A 23,538-nucleotide genomic window follows, 5' to 3' on the forward strand; every position below is an offset into this window, starting at 1 on the left:
AGGTTAAGAATAATGTATCTTTATACCTAACTAACAACTATCCATTTTTAGGAACTTTTGTACTTCTTAACTAAAGTGGTGGAAGAAGAAGAGACCAATCGTATGTCGATCGGAAATGTTGCAATGATAATTGCGCCAAACCTCTTTCCGCCGCCAAGACTTAAAAAAGGCAACCAAAAACAAAATGATATAGCAGCCGAAGTAACCGTGGCAGCTATGTCCTCCAAAGTTACACAACTGCTCATCAAATATGGGAATTTCCTAGGCTCTGTAAGTATCGATTCGTATAGAGTTTAAAATAAAAATGTTCTTAATATTAGTTGAGAAGTGTATATGTAACGGAAAATGTAACAAATGGGTGATTATGTATAATTACCGGTGATTATTCATAATCACCAATAAGTTTATTGGTGATTGCGAATAATCCTCGGTAATTATATATAATCACTGGAATAATCACTTTACCGTAATTTATATATTTATATATGAAACGGAAAATTTAATAAATTGATGATTATGTATAATTACAGGTGATTATTCATAGTCACCAATAAGTTTATTAGTGATTGCGAATAATCCTCGGTAATTATATATAATCACTGGAATAATCACTTTACCGTAATTTATATATTTATATATGAAACGGAAAATTTAATAAATTGATGATTATGTATAATTACAGGTGATTATTCATAGTCACCAATAAGTTTAGTGGTGATTGCGAATAATTCTCTGTAATTATACATAATCACTTGAATAATCACTTTAACTTTAATTTATATAGCATCTGTCAAACGATTTCTTCCCTCTTCACATCAAAATAATTAATTTTACAGAAACCTGCATTTATTTTTAATAAATACCAAGAAAACGTTTTTAGTGTTTTTTTTTTCCAGTTTTACAATATTTTAATTTATTAAATTACTAGCCGCCTTTGGCGACCAGCCGGTTCGCCAATCTTAATGTTCGTTAAAATTTTAATAATTAAATATTTTATGCAATTCCAACTTTAATAGATTCTTCAGCAAAATATTTTAAAACTTCAAATTTTGATAGTCATATAATTCACTCATAATATTATAAAGGCCTTCAGTCATAACGTGATATGCATCTCTCTAATTTTCTGTTAGCTCCCGTAGAATTTATGCTTTAAATTAAAGTGTAAATGATGAATCTGCAATTAATATAATAATATTTTTTACTGAAACAAAGCATTTTTTTTAATAATATGATTACTGATAATAGAGTCACTGAGCGTTTAAACTTTATGGGCACTAAAGAATATCTTTCTTAATTTATGTAATATCTCAAGAATTTGTCAACAAAATTTTCTCAGATTCATCATGAACAGATCGATTCATTAACAATGTTTCATTTTAAATGCATCAAACACTAAGAAAATAAAATGAATCGTTTAAAATAATCGGTCTAAAACAGGTTTAAAAAAACTACTTAAAAAACGATGTACTTTAAACGATAAGCATATACAAAAAATATATATAACTAACATAAATACAATTTAATTACAAAAGCATGCAACTAACCTAAAAATAATTTAAATCATTGGAAACATGTTTAAAAAAACGATGTACTTAAAACTATAAGCATATACAAAAAATATATAACTAACATAAATACAATTTACTTACAAAAGCATGCAACTAACCTAAAAATAATTTAAATCATTTCATGTTGTCATGACAACAATCAGAAGAATGCGCATGCGTGAATTTTCTTCGCCAGTTAGGTAACGCAAATGCGTGAATTTTTCTACGCCAGTTGGGGTAACGCTATGCAGATTAGAAATTTTTAATTTCCTTTATTCTGTGTTATTTTAATTCAAAAGTACTTCAGAATGAATCTGAAACATGGATTATTTAACAATGTTTCATTTTAAATGCATAAAACATTAAGAAAATAAACAGAATCGTTTGAAATAATCCGCCGAAAAATCTTAACCCTAGCCTCATTACTGTTGGGAGAAAAAAAGAACTAAAGCCTAAATCATTTGGCGTTGGGGAAAATGGAAGATTATTTTGGCGGAAAAGTTGGCGGTGGGGAAAATGGAAGATTTTTTTGGCGGGAAAGTTAGTTTTTAATTAATAATTAAAATTCTAATTAAAATTTCAAAAAAAGGGACCCCAGGTGCACATTCCCGACCTCTAAGGTATACATGTACCAAATTTGGTAGCTGTATGTCAAATGACCTGGCCTGTAGACCGCCAACACACACACACACACACACACATATTGAGCTTTATTATAAGTATAGATTTCTTTCTATTTTCCCAAAATTTTTACAGTTTCCATTTGAATTGAAAAACAAAAGTGAATTTAGTAATTCTTTTTAGAGTGGTGATGTTTTGATATGTGGAAATGTGAAGTTTTGTACTGAGTATATTTTATTAACATTTAATAATAAAAAAAAATCTGATTCAGTGTCAAAATTTAGCTTGCTTTTTTTTTCTCATATAAGATATAAAAATACGTTAAATAATTCAATTTGAAGATTAGGATTTGCATGTTTCTGAAATATTTTTATTTTAAATTGAGTCCATCCATTCATTTATGTACACTATTTTTTATAAACTATGTACACAAATTTGGTATTTAGTTTTAACATTTGGGATGTATAATTTTTGTACTTAACAAGTTCCAATTGTTTGCCACTTTTTTCTGTTCGTATGTACACAAAAACGCATTAAGTGAAGTGATTAAATTTAATGCATGATTTTTTTTACCAAAATTCTTGATTGTGCCATTTTGTACTCAAATAAGAAACGAAAAAATGTCTAAAAGTGATAACGTTATTTTCAGTATACTAACAAATTAAACAAACAAACAAGCACGCACGCGCGCACACACACACACACGAAGTTCTGTGTCGGGAAAATATACGAGATTCAGGGGAATAGTAGAAACCAGTCCTGCATGTTGCCGATTGATATTTCAAATAATAAACAGAAGTCCAGGAAAAAATGAAAACCAAAGAGCGCTTTTTAGCGTAAAAGTTACAGTAAATAAGCTGTTATCAACTCACTAATTGTTGTGTTTTTTGAACAAATGGAAATAGATATTACTTAAATTGTTTGTAATATTGTAAATTTGAAATAATTTATGGAAGAATTAAAAAGTAAGAAACAGAAGTTGATTTTGGAATCCATACATTCTCATTATATCGTTTTAACAATGCAACATTTAGAAAAGTCATATAGGCGATAATTATAAAATCGTTTGCTTGTATTTCACCTATAAGATAATTTTTAATGAAATAAAATTAAATTCAGTGATAAAAATATTACTGAAAATAGATTTTCTGTAAAGAGAATATTATTATTTATTATACTTATCGATTATAACTATTTTGTGAAAATTAATAATAATTTGATTGATAAAATAATTGAATCTTACAGTAAATAATGTCACCATGACAAATTTAAAAGAAATAGAAAAAATAATAATAAGTGGAAAAATATTACATATGCTTTTATCAATAAAACTAAATAATGAACTAAAAGAGTAGAAAATGTTTTTTCTATAAAAATTTGCACAAACGCAAAACAAGTCAAATTAATCCAAAAGAGTGTGAAAATACAGTACAGTTGTATCTAGCACAGAAAAATACATCCTAAGTCTATTATTTTATACATTATACCACTTGACATCTTTTCAAATTGATCAATACATGTTAGTATATTTTGTTTTTTATATTAATTCAACTTGCCACATGTTGAACAAAAAAAAAAAAAAAAGATACTTTACTTAATATAATTGTTTTTGCAATAAAAAAAATGCTGAAATTTTAGAACTTTTTTATATCTAGTTTTTCTTTAAAGAGTTTCCAAGAGAAAAATTGTTTCAGGCAGTTCATTTTTCTTAACGTTTTTTTTTCTAGAAAAATAGCAATCAAGCAGTGTCAGCAGCACTTAAAGCTGCTGACGTTAAAACAACTCAACTCTGAAGGTTAGAAATTTCCGGAAACATAATACCTATATATAGAAAGAAAAAAAAAAGTTTCTGAAAACGTGATAGGGAAACTTAAACCATGTAATCTACGATTTCTGCAAGGATCAGTTTTCTATTTTTTAATCCTTATATCCTTACCATGTTTTCTTAATGTTCTGAAAAAGGACAAAAGTGATAAATGAAATATTTTAGAGAAATAACAGCTGCTCCAACGGAAACAGCTATTTTATTTTTCTATTTTTATTATTTATTCTTAGCAAAGAACAACAGAATGTACTCTGTTGCTCTAAGATAACAGATTTTAATTGAAACCCCTCTTGTTGCTGTTGTAACCCAATATCTTTGTTTATTATTTTTTTCATTTTGCAGGTGCCTCCAGAATTGCTAGCTCAAGCTAGACTTCAGAACAGGCGATCATCCAATAAACATGTAAGTTCTTTTTTTTTCTTCTCAACGAACACGAACACCGCCATTTTTTTATTCTAGTTTATGTCGTTCTAATATTAATCATTTTTCATTTTTGTTCGGCCACCAAAATCCAAAAGACCCAAATTGCAAAAGTGCATTAAAATATTTCTTCTTTTTTTTTTTATCCTTCTTGTTTTTCGATAATCTTTTGCCTTTTATTCATTTTTGCTTTAAAAGCGTATGTTAAGTTCCTTGTGATGTATGCGCATTATTTTGTCAAAGTGAACGTCAAACTTAGTTGGGACAAAAACCTTGGTTAAATTAAAGTTTTGACGCGTGGAATTTAATAAAAGTTATCAAAAGCTTCGCTGTGCTTTGAACCAAAGTCTTGGATACTTAATTCATTTTGAGAATGAAAAAAGAAACTACTGGTGTTTTTTTATTGATTTTTTTCGTATTTAAATAGCTGTCATTTTTACTTTAAGGAAAGAAAAAATGTTGTTAAGTAAAAATGAGTTTCGTTTAAACTTTGATTTATGTCTACTTCTATTATTTTTTCATTTATTTGCTTTTTTTTATTTTAAATTTTTTTTAAAGAAACTGTTTTTATTATTAAGTGAACAGATCAAATTATTTATTTCCTATTTATGACACGATCTCATTATTTTTCTTATCAATCTAAAGACTTTTATAATAAATATTTAAAAAAGAAAATTATGATTCATTTTTTCCATAACTTTAATCACTACTAAGAATTTATAAGTAAGTATATATGATTTACTTAAAATTTATATTTCGTATAATTAAAATTGTTTTCTACCATACATTTCGACCATAAAATTGTTTCCGACCATTTTAAGTTCCATTTCCTTTAAATGCAATAATCTTTATCTAATTTAAATCTTAATTTCCTAATTTTTATCTTAATTTTACCCATATTATCATCATGCTAAAAAGCTCTCTTATTTCTTGATCCAATTTCACCTTTTGTATTCGATTAATCCTATAGGAACTTTGTAAAACTGCTTTGATCAGCAAGTTCTCACGATCCGAGGGAAGGAATAAAAATCTGTCATACTTAGCAAATTCTTTTAAAAGATACCTAGATTCTCTTTCCTAAATCGACGTATGTCAAAGAAATCTCAATCAGAATCTCATAGTAAAAAATCACTGGGGAAATATATTCGCTTTCTTTGGTCTTCTCTTGTATCATGGACTGGCTTCTTGCTTTTACATAAAATATGCGTCCCAGGATGAAATAAATAGAGTTTAAAAATTCAAAAGAATCTTTACTCTTCGGCCACGAAACTCTTAAAAAATGTGTTTACATTATATATATATATGTGTAATATTATTCGTGTGATGAATAAAATATTTAGAAAGAAAATCTATAACCATCTATGAATAAATCAAGTTTATTCTGAAAGTTGTATGAATTAAAAAGAATTCTTGCGCTTGAAAAGAAATTATTATTATACATAATGTTTACACTAATGATAATTAACTGCTTTAAAATTGATGGACGCCGGAGTACTGCCTATGGATAGCGCGTCTTCCTCGTGATCTGGGAGTAACGGGTTCGAGTCATGGTTCGGGCATGGTTGTTCTTTACCCTTTGTTCTATCTGTGAGATGTTTGAAAGAGCCCCCCCCCCGTAAAAAGGAACTGTGCAAGCGAGAGTGTGAGTGTCATTTTCATATGATCTAGAAGTCAGACTTCTGCGCTCGGTTGCTTATGGGCCTTTACCCTCAGAACCTACTGCACAAACACAGTGTTGCTACTATGTGGCTTGTACAAGTGCCATAAGTAACAACAACAACAAATTAATGGGTATGCATATTGAACTGAAATGGAAGGATTTTTCTTATCCGATAAGCATGATCTGTACAGAAGTACTGTACGGAAGCTTATGTTTAAGCGAAGCCTGAGATTGGAACAACAAACAATACAATAGATGTATTGTGCACAAAAAGTAAACGATGCACATTGTAAATATAGTTGTTTAATTTTTTCATTTCTTGTCATTTATCATGAGTCGATTGTTTACGTATTGCGTTATTTTTTTCGTTGTGTTGCTACTATGTGGCTTCATGAAAATTTTAAAATCGCGTTAAGTTTTCAAAAATCTTGAAAAAATACAAATTTAATTTAAATCTGAAAAATTAATGCTGAGAAAATATGTATAAAATCATTGTAGGTTTTTTTTATGCTCGAAGTATATTGCCATGAATACATCTATAATTTTTTTATAACTTTTTTTTAAAATTTTTATTGCAGGCGAAAAAAATGGGTAGAAAACACAAGCAAAAAAATACAAAAGATGTAAGTATGTGACAATATTTCACTGATCTATTGATATGCATGAGTGTATTAGAACAAGAAGAAATTTAAAATGTACGAAATTATTTATAATTTGTTTAAATGTTTTTCAGCCGTTATAAATTATTTGTTTCAAAATCACTGGTATTTGTATTTTAAAATTATTACGCCTTTTTATGTTAAAAAATAAAATGGTTTCCTCTGTATTGTAAATTGAGATTTTTTTTATCCTTTTTACATTTTCAAAAAGATAAAACTTTGTAATAATATTGTAATATTATTGTTAAATAGTAGAAAGTATTATAATAGTATAGGGAAAATATTATAATCGTCAAAAAACTTGAAATTATGATTAATCTCCATATTTGATTCCCAAGTTTGAAAAATATATTTCTAGTATTATGTCTATGACAAAGATAACTCACAAAATGATAGAATGATGGGACAACATTGTAGATTTCTATCGAAATTTGAGTGAAAACCTTTTATCTGAATCTAAGCTATCATGTTAACTATAAATATGATAACTTATATTCGGACAGCCGGATAAGAGAGCTAGATAGACAAAATTGCGCATCTAATAATTGGCAAATAAAATTTGACATTAGGTTTAGCTTCTAAAATATTGATTTTTTTTTATCAAATTTTGAATTAAATCTAAAATATTGATTTGTATTTCTCCATGCGAGTAAACATAATAATTAATAAACGCAATTACTCAGATAAATATATGAGAACTGATATGCGATTTTGTGACAACACTTGCAATTCTGCGTCATATTTTGGTTTGAATGGGCTGGGAACCAAACATCTAAAACAAAAATTCGATTCTACATTATAGTTACCAGTGTATCAGGCATTAAACGCCAAAAAATCTCCAATGATGACACGATAGATTCATCAAAAAATGCTACATTCATACTTAAAGGTCAAAGTTTTGTAACTGTTTTTCACTAGTGGTATACTATGCATTGGCTACCTTTCCTAATGTCCGCAATGTTTTAGGAGGAGAGAGCTGGTAAAACATTTGGATTAGAGAATATGTGAGAAATTTTTGGGGAAACCATTTCCGATGATTATTTTAACCCTTTCTAGGGCCGTGGGAAGTATGCTTCCCACCAAATTTATCAATCTTTGTATGAAATTATGTAGGTTGGCATAAGTTCTGACACATTTTTTTAGTAAGTCAGAAACTTAGATGCTTCAGTTCTTTATCTCAGACAAAATGATGTGTCTTGATGTGTTACTTAATCATTAATGAACCAAATGAATGAATGAATCAAATTAAATTTATCTAATAAGCTAAATGAATTCCTTTTCTTATTTTAATTTCAAGCCTAAAAATATTTTAGCATAATTTGACTAGAAAAAAAATGGCCCTTTAAAGGATTAAATAATTTTTTCTGGAAATCAATTTTAAATAATTTTACAAGATTTTATAAATCTTTATTACATTCAGAATTTTATTTTTATTTTATTAATTTTAAAAAATGTCAAATATTTCTTATATAATTTATTCTAATGAATTAAGCACCATTTCTATAATAGAGTTCTTAGGATAATTAAGAAGTTAAAGATTATATCGACAATTATTTAGCAAATATTTTTTATGAGGATAAGTAAATAAATACCTTTTCTATCTTGTCTATGGCATTGCGGATATAGTGTCTCAAATTATCTTTGTAGTTAGACACATGACATCAGTGTATAAATTATATAAGTAATAATTAATTTTGTTGAAAAGTGTGTATACTTAATCAAAATCGTTATATAATCAACAATTACAAATATCCCTCAGATTTTCACAAAAAAGTAAATATATAAAAATAGTTTTAAGTTTTTTAATAATTTTTTTGTTATATATAATTAAATTATGAGCTTAATTCAATAGAAAACAACTTTCTAATAACTCAAAATGAAATTATCAGATTTTCACAGCATTATGAAATTATAAAATTGAACTGCTGAAACAAAGAATTTTAGACTTAAAAAAATAATTAATTCCTTCGCAAAATTCGAATCGAATGCGATGAGGCAAAATTGGTATTAAATCTATAATGAAAGTTTGACGCAGTATCGCCAAATTTGTACTTTTGCACTAAATCAACCTAAACCAAACCAATCCATTTGAAAAGTTGAATCCATATCTTTCTATTTATGATACTGGCATCGTTTAAATTCAATGCATTGTTTAAAAAATACTAAAATATGCATCGTTTTAATTCAGTCAAACCCGAATTGCACTTATTAAAAATCCTATAAATCCAGCGGTAGTGGTTTATCCGAAATTTGCTCACATACTTTTCATTGAAGTTATCCTACTTCTTTCACATAAAACTGTGCAGCTAGGATGAGGCAGAGAATTTTTTCGTGGCATTGGTAGGCGATAATTATGAAATACAGATCTCCGGCGTGAATCTAGCATTTTATTGAATCTATTGCGAGGCTATGCGTTAACAGTGTAACAATAGGTGATGTGCTTTTTTTATTCTTTTCTCAAGGAAATGTTTATTTTCCTTCCTAAGGATAGTTTGCAAGCAATATAAGATTTTTCAGCTAGCAAACAATCTCCATTTTCCTTTGCATTGCAATAAGTTGGTTGATTATTCCTATATTATTAAATATTTTCTATAAATTCAGCAGTCGAAATTAATTATAATTACTTGAATAAATGATCATTTGGAAAATTTACAGCATTTTTTGTAAATAGTTTTCTTTGTAGTATTAAGTATATCATTATGTGTAGAGATATTTGCCTCTGGTAGGTCAGGAATCGAACTTGCGATCTTTTGTTCACATTCCGGAGTCTCATCCACTGAGCCACTGGAGTGGTATGTAATGGAATATATTTATTCCATAACATTCAATAATTAGTTTTTGGAAAATTTAAATACATTTTGAAATTTTTCAGACAGAAATATTTGAATATTTTCTAATATGTGTAAATAAGGTTTCCCTAGAGTTAATTTTCTTATTGAATGTAATTATCATAAGCAATATAAATAATATACATTTATTTAACTTAAATTATTGTTTGGAAAAGAGATTCTTTCGCTCTGTGGCAGCATTTTAAAGGAGGTGTCTTTGTTGAGTTGTAGAATACATTGAGTAGATTAGAGGCATAATTAGATTTTTTTGCACTACATTTGTCTTCAGTAAAGGTCCGCGGCAGCGTGGTGGTAAGGTCTTGGCTTGGAAGGAACTGGTGGGTTTCAGGTTCGAGACTCGATTCCACCAAATAACCGTCCTGTAAGCGGGTCTGGTGTGCGTTAAATCCGTCGGGGTCATACGTCCTCTCGCTGGTGTTGTGTGGAAGTTTTGAGAGGGTGGGTGCCGGCTCAGGCGGCGTCCTCCTTATTTGACCGCGGTTCAAATTGACGAGGTCCGTCCCAAAATAGCCATAGTGTTGCTTTAATATAACTAAACTAAACTACAGAAATAATAAGAGTTGGTGAATAATTTACAAAAATTTGTATTCACTACCAGTTTCAGTTCAGTTAGTAAATAAAAAACTGGTTTTCAGTAACTTAATAAATGCCAATGGCATCTTGGGTGAATATTTTCTTTCACGTTCTTGTCATATTTAGCCACAAAAAAGTGATTATATCGGTGCTAGGATTATCTATTACAGTTTTGCACCTATGCCATCGAATAAATGGCTATTTGAACAAGTTTCGTAATCTAATTATTAAATAGCTCTTCTTAAAAAAATATGAAAAAAGCTCTATTTTTAAATATTCAACAAAAGTTTATGAGATAATGATGTTTGTTATTATATTTCATTTAGTTGTAAATAATATGCTATTTTAAATAATTTTATATACCACTGTAAATTATTGCAAAAATTGTAAATAATCTGCCATTTATTAATTCACTTGAAATTATAAAAATATATTTCGCACAGAAATTAACTTTCGAATATATATATATATATATATATATATATATATATATATATTCTAAAAGTTTTCATGAGCTATACATGCTAATAATGTTATACATTGGTTAGAATTGTATAAATACTGTTTTCTTTTGTATTCTGTTTTTCTTATTTAAAACAAGGCGAAGAAATTTTAACTAAACAGTTTCAATGGATATCCTTGGCATCTGTAACGAATTTTTTAAAAAATATTTATGATTTTAAAAAAGTATTTATATCTTTTCTTCAGAATGAAATTAACTATTTCTTTTCCAAAATTAGCGCAGAATCTGTCCAGCCTAAGATTTTTTATATTTAATCACCAAAAATTAAACTGTACTCATTCTATTTGTCTAAAGCAGATCAGGACGGATTCACAAAATCAATAAGAGATTTTTTAAAGATTCCAATTAAGTTTTTGAGCAGATGTATCTAAAATTGTTCATCACAGAACAACAACTGAATTTGTCCGTTGCGATTTTTATATTTAATATTCAAAAACACACTGTACACACTCGATCAATTTAGAGCAGATCATGCCAAATTCACAAGGAAAAATAATTTACTTTGAAAGATCGTAACATATATTTTGGGATGGATGTATTTAAAATAGTTTATGATTTAACAAATTGAAAATTTTATGGATTTATAAGCACTCGAAACTAAGGAAAGGTAAAGGAAATTAGGTAAGGAAGGAAGGTATTCAAGTGAAATTTTGTATTCCGGAAAGAATATTTATTCATTCCATTTTCAAATTTCTCACAAACTTGTTCACTCTCTCTAGAATTTCTGCTGGCATCAAACAAAGCAATGTTCAAAAACAGTTTTATTTATTTTTACCTTTTTTACTATACTGCCAGTCGCATTCTCTTCAGAATAAATATCGCATTCTCTGAGACAGACAATAAGGAATGCAATACCGAAGAACTTTCCCAATTTCCGACACTTTTTATCATGGCGTGGTGTCGTTTTACGTGACAGGATTTATCCGAAATTTGTATTATTGTTGTTGGCGCTTTTGTCTGGTAGGAGGGTTCTAATATCTTTCTCTGCTATTGTGATGGTGTAGTGTTTCGTCTGAACAGAGCTAGAACAAGTGACAAAGAAAATATTTGTTATAACCTTGTATTCCTTGCTAAATTGCTTCAAGCTCTTATGGGTTGACTTGGAAAATTAAAAAAAGAAAAAAGTAGAGTAATATTTTCATCAACATTTCACTGTTATGAATTTAAAAAATAGAAAAATTAACTAATTTAATTTATTCTTTTTTTAAAAATTAAATTAATAAATTAAAATATAGAAATTTTTTATTTAAACATTCTTTTTGTTTAGATTTATTTTAATCAAGAATTTCTTTTATAAACTTATCTTAATATAAAGAATACTTTGGTTTTAAAATTATAGATAATTTTATGTATTCAAATTTATATATTATGTATATATATATATATATATATATATATATATATATATATATATATATATATATATATATATATATATTATAATGACATGGTTTTACCTTCGATTTAGCGCATCAAAGTTTATGGCTCTTGCGCCGAAAAAATAGAAGCAATTTAAACATTAATTTAAATTAACTGTTTGATATGATGTTTATTTAATTTGAAAACTTAGGTAAGGAAATGTAAAATTTGGAATGAATTTGAGTTTCATTCTGATATTTCTTTCTTTCTACAATATAATTCACATCTGCTGATTTGCAGCTGCATTAATTGCCGTTACAGTTTCGTAATTCTACATATCTTATTAATGCAGTTTTCTAATCCTACACTGGATGTTTACACTAAGCATATTTCTCTATTTCTTTATTGACAGTTTTTATCTTAATCATTATTTAATTCCTTATTTTATAATCTACTCTATTTCTAGATACTGTTTTCTGTTATTTAACAAGAAAAATAATAAACTGAAGAATAATCACTTTATTTCGAAACTGCAGTAATTAACATTTATTATTATTTTTTTCATACAAAGTGAAAAAAAAAACACTAATGGATATTTAATAAAACTTTGACTTTTGCAAGTATTTAACTATAGAAAAAAAATCAAACATTTAATTGTTCATGATTTTTGAATTTTTTTGAAACAAGAACACATTCACTGCCTTATACCAATAGTCACGTTATTTTTCTTTAATGATATATGAAACATCTATTCTTTGAACTTCACTGTGATACTATATTCACATTCAGATTCTCTTTACTTTAATTTCCTTTTCAGGATTTTTTACACAATGGTAATTCAGTGATCCGAGTGCAGATGTCATCACTACGTCATCCTAACAGCATCGCAGTTCCAGTTACAGATAAGACCACCGCAGGGGAGGTAGTGGAGAGGGTAGCCGAAGCCCTGGACCAATTGATAGATCCCAGACATCACACCTTTGTATCAACTGACCAACAGGAGAACAGAGCATTCCTCCAGAGACCTAGGTATGCACAAGGAGATATTTTCTAACTATTCGTAAAATTCGGTAATGCCATATTGGTAATAAATCTGGAATACCAATTAACCTTTAGAAGCCTGATTTTTAAATTAAATTTTAAAAAAATATGAATGTGTTTCTTGCAGTAGCCAGATGAAGGGCGAAATAATAAAAAATCGCAATGCATATTTTATATATTTATTACAAAAAAAAGCAGTAACAATTCTTCAAGCAAAACAGGTCTTTGCTAAAAATAATTATACTATAGTAAAATTAAAATACTAGTTTAGTAAGTTTAAGTGCTTTATTTTATGGAAAAATAAAATGTCTCAAAAATTTATTAAGTTAAACTTTTTTTCTAAAATATATGTCACTCGTTCAATACGGCGGGAAAACAAAATCTCATATTATTTAAGCAATTTTGATGTTTACGTTTACAAATACAGAAAAAAAACCCCGCTTATTTTTAAATTTTTGTTCAAAGGAACATTATACAATGGTAACATACATATAGTCAAATATTAAAAACAAACCAACTGCCAGTGTACAATTCAATTTAAAAATCCAGTTTCAAATTTGAAAATTAGGCGTATTTTTTTTTACTGGTGCGCTTTAACCTTTAAATGCCCTATTTCTTAAATTATTAGCACATTTTGAAGTGTCAGTGCTTCAAAAAAACCATTGACCTTTATTAGATAATAATAAAATGAACCCATTAACTTTCATTATTATTATTTAATCCATTAACATTAAAGCGGCCTACTCATTATGTTAGGGTTAAAGAAAAGCATATGACGTAGAGGTGACGTAAAAAGAACATTTCTGTTATATCTTTAATAATAGTAAACGCAAAATTGGAATTTTGGGCACTAGTACCACTTTTCCGGTTGATTAATACATCGTAGAATGAATTGTTTTTTCATGATAAATTGCTATAGACTTAAGATAGCAATTCAATTCAAAGTTCGTGGAAATTTTAAACTCATAAAATTTTATTTTATTACAGTTAGAGTCGTGGGAAATTGTTTGATTTTTTTCTTGTGCTTTAAATATAAGCGAAATTAATATCCAATACTTTTTGGAAGATAAGAAATAATTAGTATGCATCTTGGATTTTACTTTGACATTGTGATTGTAAGAGACGCAGTAATATTTCAATGGCTAAAGTATGGGCGCTTGCATTATAACATCAAAAACCATTTCGAGCTGTTTAATTGTTAGTTTATTACCTACAAGATGAGCATAACACGTGACCTTTGTGTTCTTTATTTAAACCTGTAAATTTAGTAAACTAATGGCGCAACTGAATGTTAAGGTGAAAATATCCGAATTTATTATTTGCATTTGTTATGTTCAAAATATGCACTTTTAAGGTCCTAAAATTTTATTAAAAAATGTGACACAAAGTTATTGAATTTTTTTTCATCAGTAAGATAGAACCCTGTTCAAATTATTATTACAATTTTTCCAGCTACGCCGGTAGAAGAAATAGTATCAAAGCTTTTGATATCTCATTTCAATTGCCATTATATAATTATGTTTTTTAGATAATATAGTTTCTCACAAATACCCCTAAATAATTTCTGTGTTTTTAAGATTAATTCACTATTTGAGCGAATTGAAGTTCATTTAATTTGTATGTTTTTCAAAGGAAGAAACAAGCATGCTCCTTTCAATATGTCCCTTTTCCCCTATACATGTACTTTTAATACATTACTCATATCCTGAATTCTAAAAATTCAAGAGGAAAAGCAACCAAAAATTATGTTAAATATTAAGTTTCTTTATTGTTCTATATAAATTTATGTTAGTAGTTAAATTGTTATTATAAAACTATTTACATAATCATATTAATAGTATAGGAAAATTCACATTGTTTTTAGATTATCGATTAATCTAAATCATGATTTTTAAAAGGAAAATTAACTGTAATCTTCTTTCAGGACAACTTCGGAGCCTATCGTAATGCGCCATCGCTGTCTGATTGGTACAAAGAAATCAGCTGACACACTCAAAGATCATTACCTGTATTTCATTCGAGAAAATGTCGGTGGGTACAGATTCTATGCATTTTTTTCTGAATATTTTATGTCAAAAATATATATTGTTTTAGTTTTTTAAAGTGTTTAAAAGCAACGTTAAGTCGAATAATTATGCTTGAGTGAATAGGGATGATAAGAAGTTCAGATTAAAAAAAAACGTTAGTGCAATTTTACAGGACAGCCCTTTTGTGAATATTAAGGATATCATTCTTTGAATAACTTTTATCCTCGTTTTAACGTCATTTGAAATCGAACTAAAATTACCAGAAATTTCTTTGGATTAGCCATTTTACATTTAACTATATCTGAAAATTATTATTTACATTTCTTCTTTAACAATAATTTGGGTTGCTATACAGTATTTTCCTTAAAGTTATTCCGTAAACTTCAGAACAACGAGATTTATAGTCATAAAAGGGTATCCATGTTAAAACGTGGAAACATAATTTATACAGCTCTTATAAAAGAAATTTGGAATTAGCTGTCTTACATTGAAAATAGTTGGAATGATTTACAAACATGGGAGAAAAATATGTATATTAATTTGGCCATTTCAATTAGATCTTCCAAATTTGGCACATATATAATTTGACAAGGGGAATTTACTCCCTATAAGCATCATTTAAATAAAATTACAAACTGTTTTAACTAATATGTAACTCTTACCAATCAAAATTAAATGTTTATTCACCTAAAGCTTATTTTTTAAGCAGGAAAAATAATTATAAGCATAACTTAAATGACGATAAATATTAATTAAAATACTGACATCATAAAAATATTTCTCTAATTTTATACAACAACTAGAATGGTAATTATCTTAAAAACATTTGAAACACGATATATATATAAATTTTGACATCATGTACAAATGATAAATTATCCACAAAAGAAACCTTAAAGGAATCGATTAGAAAACAAATTTTATTTATGTTCAAGAAATATTTTTCTTTTGAAAATCGAGCAGGGCACAAAGCACATCGTATAGTATTAAAAATTTTGAGCCATCTGCCTATGCATTCGATAACTTAACATCTGCTTTCCATTTTTTCTTTTCGGTTATTAACCGTCGGGATGTTTGCTGTTATAATTTTATTTATTTCAGCTGCTCTCTTTAATTACCGATTTAAATAGAGCTTCGTTGACTTATAACTTATCATTATTAAAATCCAGAAATTTAAATTTTTAATGATTTTAGAATGACCATAGTTATTTTTATAGTTAAAATAATTATAATTATAACACTTACAAGTTTAAATTTATAACTATTATGTTTATTGATACGGTACTTAAATTATAAAACGCATTTATTTTTTTAAAAAAGAAAATTACTTATGTATTAACCCTTTATAGGGCCGTGGGCAGTATGCTTCCCACCAAATTTATCAATCTTTGTATGAAATTATGTAGGTTGGCAAAAGTTCTGACACATTTTTTTAGTAAAACAGAAACTAACATACTTCAGTTTTTTTTCTCACACAAAATGATGTGTCTTGATTTGTTGCTTAATTATTAATTATCCAAATTAATTAATGAATCAAATTAAATTTATCTAATAAGCTAAATGAATCCCTTTCCTTATTCTAATTTCAAGCTTAAAAATATTTAACATAATATGACTAGAAAAAAATGGCCCTTTAAAGGGTTAAGAGAAGATACATTTATATTTTTCCATATAAAAATGAGTATCATATTAATTGATGGCATCTTTAAATTTTTAATTTAAGTAACTCTGAATATTTAAAACAAATGCACTCACAATTGTAATTTTTTTCTTTAAAAATTAAATTATAACATAAGAATTAAGAGAACGTAATTTTTTATGCAAAAATAAATATTTTAACAATTGAAAAGCATATTAATTAAAATTAATTTGAAATAATTTAGAGAGTAAAAAACACTCACCTAGGACCGAACTCGGGTCTTGTGAATGTCAGAGCCTTATCCATTAAACTATTAGGGCTCTCGGCAACGGCGACTAATCATTAATATTTAAGCTATGCTGAAAGGTGGGCCATTTTCTCAAAATTGACTGGCTATTGCACCTTTATATTTTCATGAATGAACATTCTGGATGTATGCTACCTTTATATTAAATCTCATCGCGAGCTCAATTTTCTACCTCATGACCTCTCCTTGTAAGTAACTCAAATACAGAATGAAATTAGCATCCGACTTTGACACGAATATAAGATCGATATATTTATTGAAATATATTTATGAAAATATTGAAGAGATCTAGTATGCATATTTGATTCTTTTCACTTCACCTAAGCACACAACACAATATATTAAGTGACTGTACAAGAAAATCAGGGTGATGTCTCCTTCTTGTCCTTATAGCTAAGGTTTGAAATAACTGAAATCAACGCCGCCATATCAACGTTCCTTTCCTTTTAAACTTAAGGTATTTAACGAACTTCTTTGCGTTAAAGTGGTACATTATCATATAACTCAGAGCTATACACAGAGAAGTAATAGTTTTGTTCAAACAAGATCGATATGTGAACTCGGGAAGTTTGCGAGAAAAATTAACTGCTTTGAAAGAGAAGAGGGCTGATCCCGGAAGGTATTTACCTTTTTTTCAACGAATCACTGGATTTTATTTATTTTAAAGAGATAAAATTCTGCTTTATCTTTTATATCGCCCGAATGGCACTAAAAAGTTACCCTTTGTCTTTTGACGGTTGTTTTAAGTAAATAAGAGAGAAAATGACATCTAGTTATATGTGTAAATTTGTATTTTTGGCATCGAGTTGGATAATAAAAAAAAATTCTAACGGATTAAATGCCTTGCAGTTAAATTAGTCGCTCAGATGTAATAAATTTTAAAAAATTAATCATGCAAACGATTTTTTTTATTTGTTAGATATTACTTATACTATCAGAAAGCTTTTGTTTGATTTATCTATGCATTGAAATAATTGGTTTATAGAAAGCTTTGCTTGCCAGAGAAAACAATTCTTGAATATTGCAATACTTTTCTTAAAGAGAAAATTCTGTGAAAGGAAATGATATAATAAGAGGATTATTTGCGTTATATAAAATATCAAATTCAATAGAATACTTAAAATTTCAAAATATATAAAATCTTTTCCATATTCTTTTGACGCTGTATAGAAAACCTAATCGTAATACAAAATGACAAATATCCTTTTTGCGAATTATAGAAAAAAGGGATTTATCGAAAATATTTAAAATGAAAATATGCATTTGGGATTATTAGAAAATACTGAACAAAAAATAACTTTTTTTTTATTGAAAGAGCTATACATATTTCATATTTAAATGTCTATTAATTTATTAATTATTAGTTAACATTTTTTTTTACATAAGTGTCTATAAATATGATGAATATTTTCTTTTAATTCTGTAATGTACAAGTTTGAAATTCATAAAAACCAGTTAGCATTTTTTTTTTAAAATGCTATTATATAATGTTTGATTTGTATTAAAAATTGATTATTTTGTTCTCTTTTTTTTGTAATTTCAAGCGTATAATTGTGAAGCTAGTAGCATTTTTTGTTGTCAACATAAAACATTAAATGAAAGCGATTGTGGTTTATTAGTTATTTCGTTCATGGCAAAAATAATCATGCCAATTTTTACTAATAACTTTACCATCTTTGGAAACTAAGATTAATAGTTGCTAAAATTTCACTTAAATAATTTATATAGCTTCTGCATTAAAATATTTTTAACCTTCAAATTTGGAACACTTACTGGTTAAGAAACCTTACGCCATTTTGTTCAATGAGTATCTCTCTAATTTCATTCTATCGCACCTAATATTTGAACTTTAATTTTAAAAATGAAAATGATTAAACTTCATCCCATGCAAAATGCTTTCTGTTCAAACTAAACATTTCTTTATACATTTTCAAGTGGTTGCGCCTTCTGTACTAACATAAAATCTAGCACGTATTTCCTAGATATGCTATTATAAAAAAATTTAAGAAGTGAGTTATTAAAGTTAGGTTATAATTGGGTAAACCTAATATTTTTTAAAACTAAATGTCGCTTCGTACACTTCTTCAAAAACCTAAACTTTCAAAATATCAGTTTTTGCTCGTTTTATAAAAAATAAGGATTATTTGCTCAATGCATTCTTTACATAAGAGTGTTTGTCAGCTTTTGTAGATATTTCGTTTATGTAGTTTGTCGACTGTTAATGTTTGTCGACTGAATAATGCAGCTGTTGATTGTAGGTATATTATTTTTAAATGATTTATTTGAAATGACAAAGAACAGAAGATGCAGTAAAAACTTACATGGACAGTCCTATGTTTCACTGAAATACGAATGACAGATTCCCAGAGTTCTGTTAACAGCTCGAAAGGGCAGAAAGTACAAAATTTCAGCATCGAAGTTTTATCTTCTTCATAATTTAATCTATTTCGAGAAAAATAAAAATCAGTGTGCTACAATGGAAAGGCAATTTTGAAGCGATAAGAATGGTGATATCTACACTATGATACCTCCAATTCTATTACCTTTAACAACGGTAATGTTTAAAAACGATTCACTTAAAAAAATTTTCATCTTTGCTTTCTTGTGCATTTAAACAATAATTACAAATTCAACAAATCTCAAAAAGGCTAATAAAAGCATATTAATCAACATATTTATTATGGAAAAATAAGCTGTAACTTCATATCTGGATCAGCAAAAGGGAATGAAAATTCTGGGAAGAAACATTTGGAACAACAATGAAATTGAATAATGTTTTTATAACAAAAAATAAATTCTTAAAATATTTTTTTAAATGTAATTAAAATATATCTAAAAACATTTATAATAAATATCTAGACATCAACTTTGTTACAATAGTTGTCACTGTTCTCAAGCTAATTTTGGGGTAGAATGCCCTTAGTGGACAACCTATATTTTATACTACCCGCCTTTGGCGACCAGCCGGTTCGTCAATATTAATGCTCGTTAAAATTTTAATAATTAAATATTTTATGTAACTCCTATTTTAATTGCTTCTTCATCGAAATATTTTAAAACTTCAAATTTTAATAGTCATATAATTCATTCATAATATTATTAAGGCCTTCAGCCAGAAAGTAATATGTATCTCTCTAATTTTCTGTTAGCTCCCGTAGAACTTATGCTTTAAATTAAAGTGGAAATGATTAAACTGTTATTAATATAATAATATTTTTTACTGAAACAAAGCATTTTTTTATAATATGATTATTGTAAACAGAGTTACTGAGCATTTAAGCCTTACGGGCACTAAAGAATATCTTTCTTAATTTATGTAATATCTCAAGAATTTGTCAACAAAATTTGCTCAGATTCATCATGAGCAAATCGATTAATTAACAATGTTTAATTTTAAATGCATCAAACACTAAAAAAAATAAACAGAATCGTTTAAAATAATCGGTCGAAAACAGGTTAAAAAAAAACTACTTGAAAAACGATATACTTAAAACAATAAGCATATACAAAAAATATATATAACTAACGTAAATACAATTTAATTACAAAGGCATACAACTAATCTAAAAATAATTAAAATTAAGAGCGCATCCATTGTAAATAGTTGCCAACAATCAGAACACAATGCGCATACGTGAATTTTCTACGCCAGTTGGGGTAACGCTATGCAGATTATAAATTCTTAATTTCCTTCATTCTGTTTAATTTTAATTCAAAAGTACTTCAGAATGAATCTGAAAGATCGATTCATTAACAATGCTTAATTTTAAATGCATCAAACATTAAGAAAATAAACAGAATCGTTTGAAATTATCGATCGAAAACAAGTTAAGCCTAACCTCATTAACGTGGGGAAAAAAACTAAAGCTTTACTCATTTGGCGCTGGGGAAATGAAGATTTTTTTGGCGGGAAAGTTAGTTTTTAATTAATAATTAAAATTCTAATTAAAAATTCAGAAAAAGGGACCACACGTGCACATTACCGACCTCCAAGCGCAATTATTTGTAATAGATTATTTCCATGAAATTCATATTTTTCAATCTTATTTAAATTTTAAATAAGATTGAAGTAATACATAAGTAATAGATTTATAAGACTAAATATGCTAAATTTTAAATAACAATCATATAATTAAAATTTTAATTAATTTAAAATTAAGCTAAATCTCGGCGTTTTACTGGGATAACTTCTGAAAATATTACTGGTCAAAAATTATTTTTACACTATGTTAAACTTCAGAAAATTATTATTTTCAATGATGCCAATATTTTAACCTATAAGTAAGCTTTTATTTTTAAGGAATTAAAAAAATGTTAATTATATCTTTCAACAATGTAATTCGCACAATTTAAGAACAAAATTTAACCCTCACGAACACGTTATGCATGCATGAGAAAAATTAACTTTCATCACCTTATATATATAATTATATTATATATAATATAGAAATTTTATTTAAATTAATTAAATTTTATTTCTTCTGAATAAAGCTAAACTTACCTCATTGAATTATATGGCACATAAATTTACATTGTTTAACTTTTTTTTCAGGTGAACGTCGCTTAGACCACAATATTAGCATACAGAACATTACTGGTTCCGGTTCTGGACGGTTCGCATCCGGTACTACCTGGGAAATACGATGCCATCACTAAACGTGACAAAAAAGTGGAAAAACAATTTGACAGAGAAGAGAAACAATTTCACTAGTGCAATTCTGAGAAGTTTTGTCTGTGACTTTAAACAGATGCTAATTATTGAAGAAGCAGACAAACTATATGAACACTAAAATCCTCCGTTACATACAAGTCAATATATATTTATGTAACTTTGTATTTTAAGACTGTAGAATACACGGGCTAACGCTTATGCATATTTTTGCAACAAAAGACTACAGGATTTGAAGAAGTATTTCTTTTTGAACCTATTATTATCAATACTGCCTGAAAGTAAACATTATTTAAACTCGATTCACTTCAAAATTTGAAGTGACTACATCTGCTTTTGAGCCAATGGGCATGCTGAGAAATGTCGTTGATGCTTGTGACTTATCAATAATCATTGTTACTCCAGATGACAGACTTGCAATCAATCGCATTGTTTGTGATGCTTGCAATCAATCGCAATGTGAACTATTATTTTTTTTTCAAATATGATTAAGCTCATGTTTTCTCAAACTATTTACATTCCTTTTATGCTATGAAAGTAGACTCATTGATTGTTAAATACCAAATGAATATTTTTTTGTAGATTTCTACGGCAAGAGATTGTATATTTTGGAATAATTTAAATGCATTTCATCAGTCATGAAATGATATTAAACAAAAGGAAAGGGCATACATTTTTCAAGTATTTGAGATTTATGAATGATTTTGATGAGAAAAATATGAAGCTTTAGTCATTTGATTAAATATTAATTTATAACAATGGATTGTGATCCTAACCTCATATACATGAAACTTGAGGATTCATGAAAAACTGTGCTGTTGTCTTTTTTGTATAATTTTATTAGAATCTATTGATAAAAAGGTAATATACGAAACATTTTTTCTTTTGAGATTTTTTCCTATAAAAATAAAATATATTATATCAAACTTATTTTTATCCATAGTACTTTTTATTCTTATTTGTCTGTTCTAAAATTAAATTTGTGGTTTAAAAATGTTTTTTTGTTAAAAATCATTTATTATAGAAAAACATTTCTAGAAACCTTGTTACAAAACTATAAATTAATGAAATTTAATCATTTGTGGCGAATCATAATGCAACCGTAATTTTGGAAATATTTCCGTATTTATTACATGGTTTTGAAATAATATAAGAGAAAAATTACAATGATTATAAAATTTGGTATAAAATAAGACTCGTGCATTTGTAAATTTTCTTGATTTGTAAACAATAAAAAAAAATCAAATCAGACTTGTTACTTTATTTTCTTTTCAAATTATCTGTAAAAGAATGTGTGTGTTAGAGCAACTAATTAACACACTGCGTCCTACGGTCAAGTGGGTAATATTTCCCAGAGAACTAATACATTAAATTTTTTTAAAAGTCCGCATTCGTTACATCAAATGTGTTGTCTGATATGAGTAAATTGTTTTAATTTTACCCGTTTTTAGCTCATTTTGATATAGCTCAGATATGAAAAGTCTGGGACACTTATGAATTTTATTGTTTTACACCTGAGAAAATTAGGCATAAAAGATTTCGTGTAGGCCGCATTATTATAAAATCGTATAAAATACATTTTATTGTACAGTGCAATGCGATGAGGTTATTAAAAGGAAAATGCCTATTGCACATCTGACTTTAGACACAGTACTATCGATCACCATTAATAAAATATTCTTGACATTGTAAGATTTTTAACGAAAAAAATTCCATTCCTCTGCTATAAAAACGATCGATTTATGAGATATTGAAAATCAGTATTATAAACGAATTTTACAGATACATTTGGGGCTATAAAAGAAACATTAAGGTATCG

The 23,538-nt window shown here is 27.5% G+C and overlaps 1 protein-coding gene across 2 annotated transcripts in view; it reads left to right on the plus strand.

The window, feature by feature from the left end:
- The window catches only part of LOC129975246 (rho GTPase-activating protein 18-like), a 329,739-nt gene extending 306,839 nt beyond the window's left edge, over positions 1 to 22,900 (plus strand). The window contains exons 13-18 of one of the 2 annotated variants that reach the window (XM_056088284.1): positions 52 to 270; positions 4,336 to 4,395; positions 6,652 to 6,696; positions 12,854 to 13,065; positions 15,002 to 15,108; positions 21,603 to 22,899. In XM_056088284.1, the coding sequence (XP_055944259.1) occupies positions 52 to 270; positions 4,336 to 4,395; positions 6,652 to 6,696; positions 12,854 to 13,065; positions 15,002 to 15,108; positions 21,603 to 21,706 (747 nt within the window). In that variant the 3' untranslated portion in view covers positions 21,707 to 22,899. Of the gene's footprint in view, positions 1 to 51; positions 271 to 4,335; positions 4,396 to 6,651; positions 6,697 to 12,853; positions 13,066 to 15,001; positions 15,109 to 21,602 lie in introns of both variants that reach the window. The other variant, XM_056088286.1, reaches the window with a different exon arrangement.
- The last annotated feature ends 638 nt before the right edge of the window (positions 22,901 to 23,538 follow it).

The sequence above is a fragment of the Argiope bruennichi genome, chromosome 7 (genome assembly GCF_947563725.1).
Source record: "Argiope bruennichi chromosome 7, qqArgBrue1.1, whole genome shotgun sequence".
Lineage (NCBI taxonomy): Eukaryota > Metazoa > Arthropoda > Arachnida > Araneae > Araneidae > Argiope > Argiope bruennichi.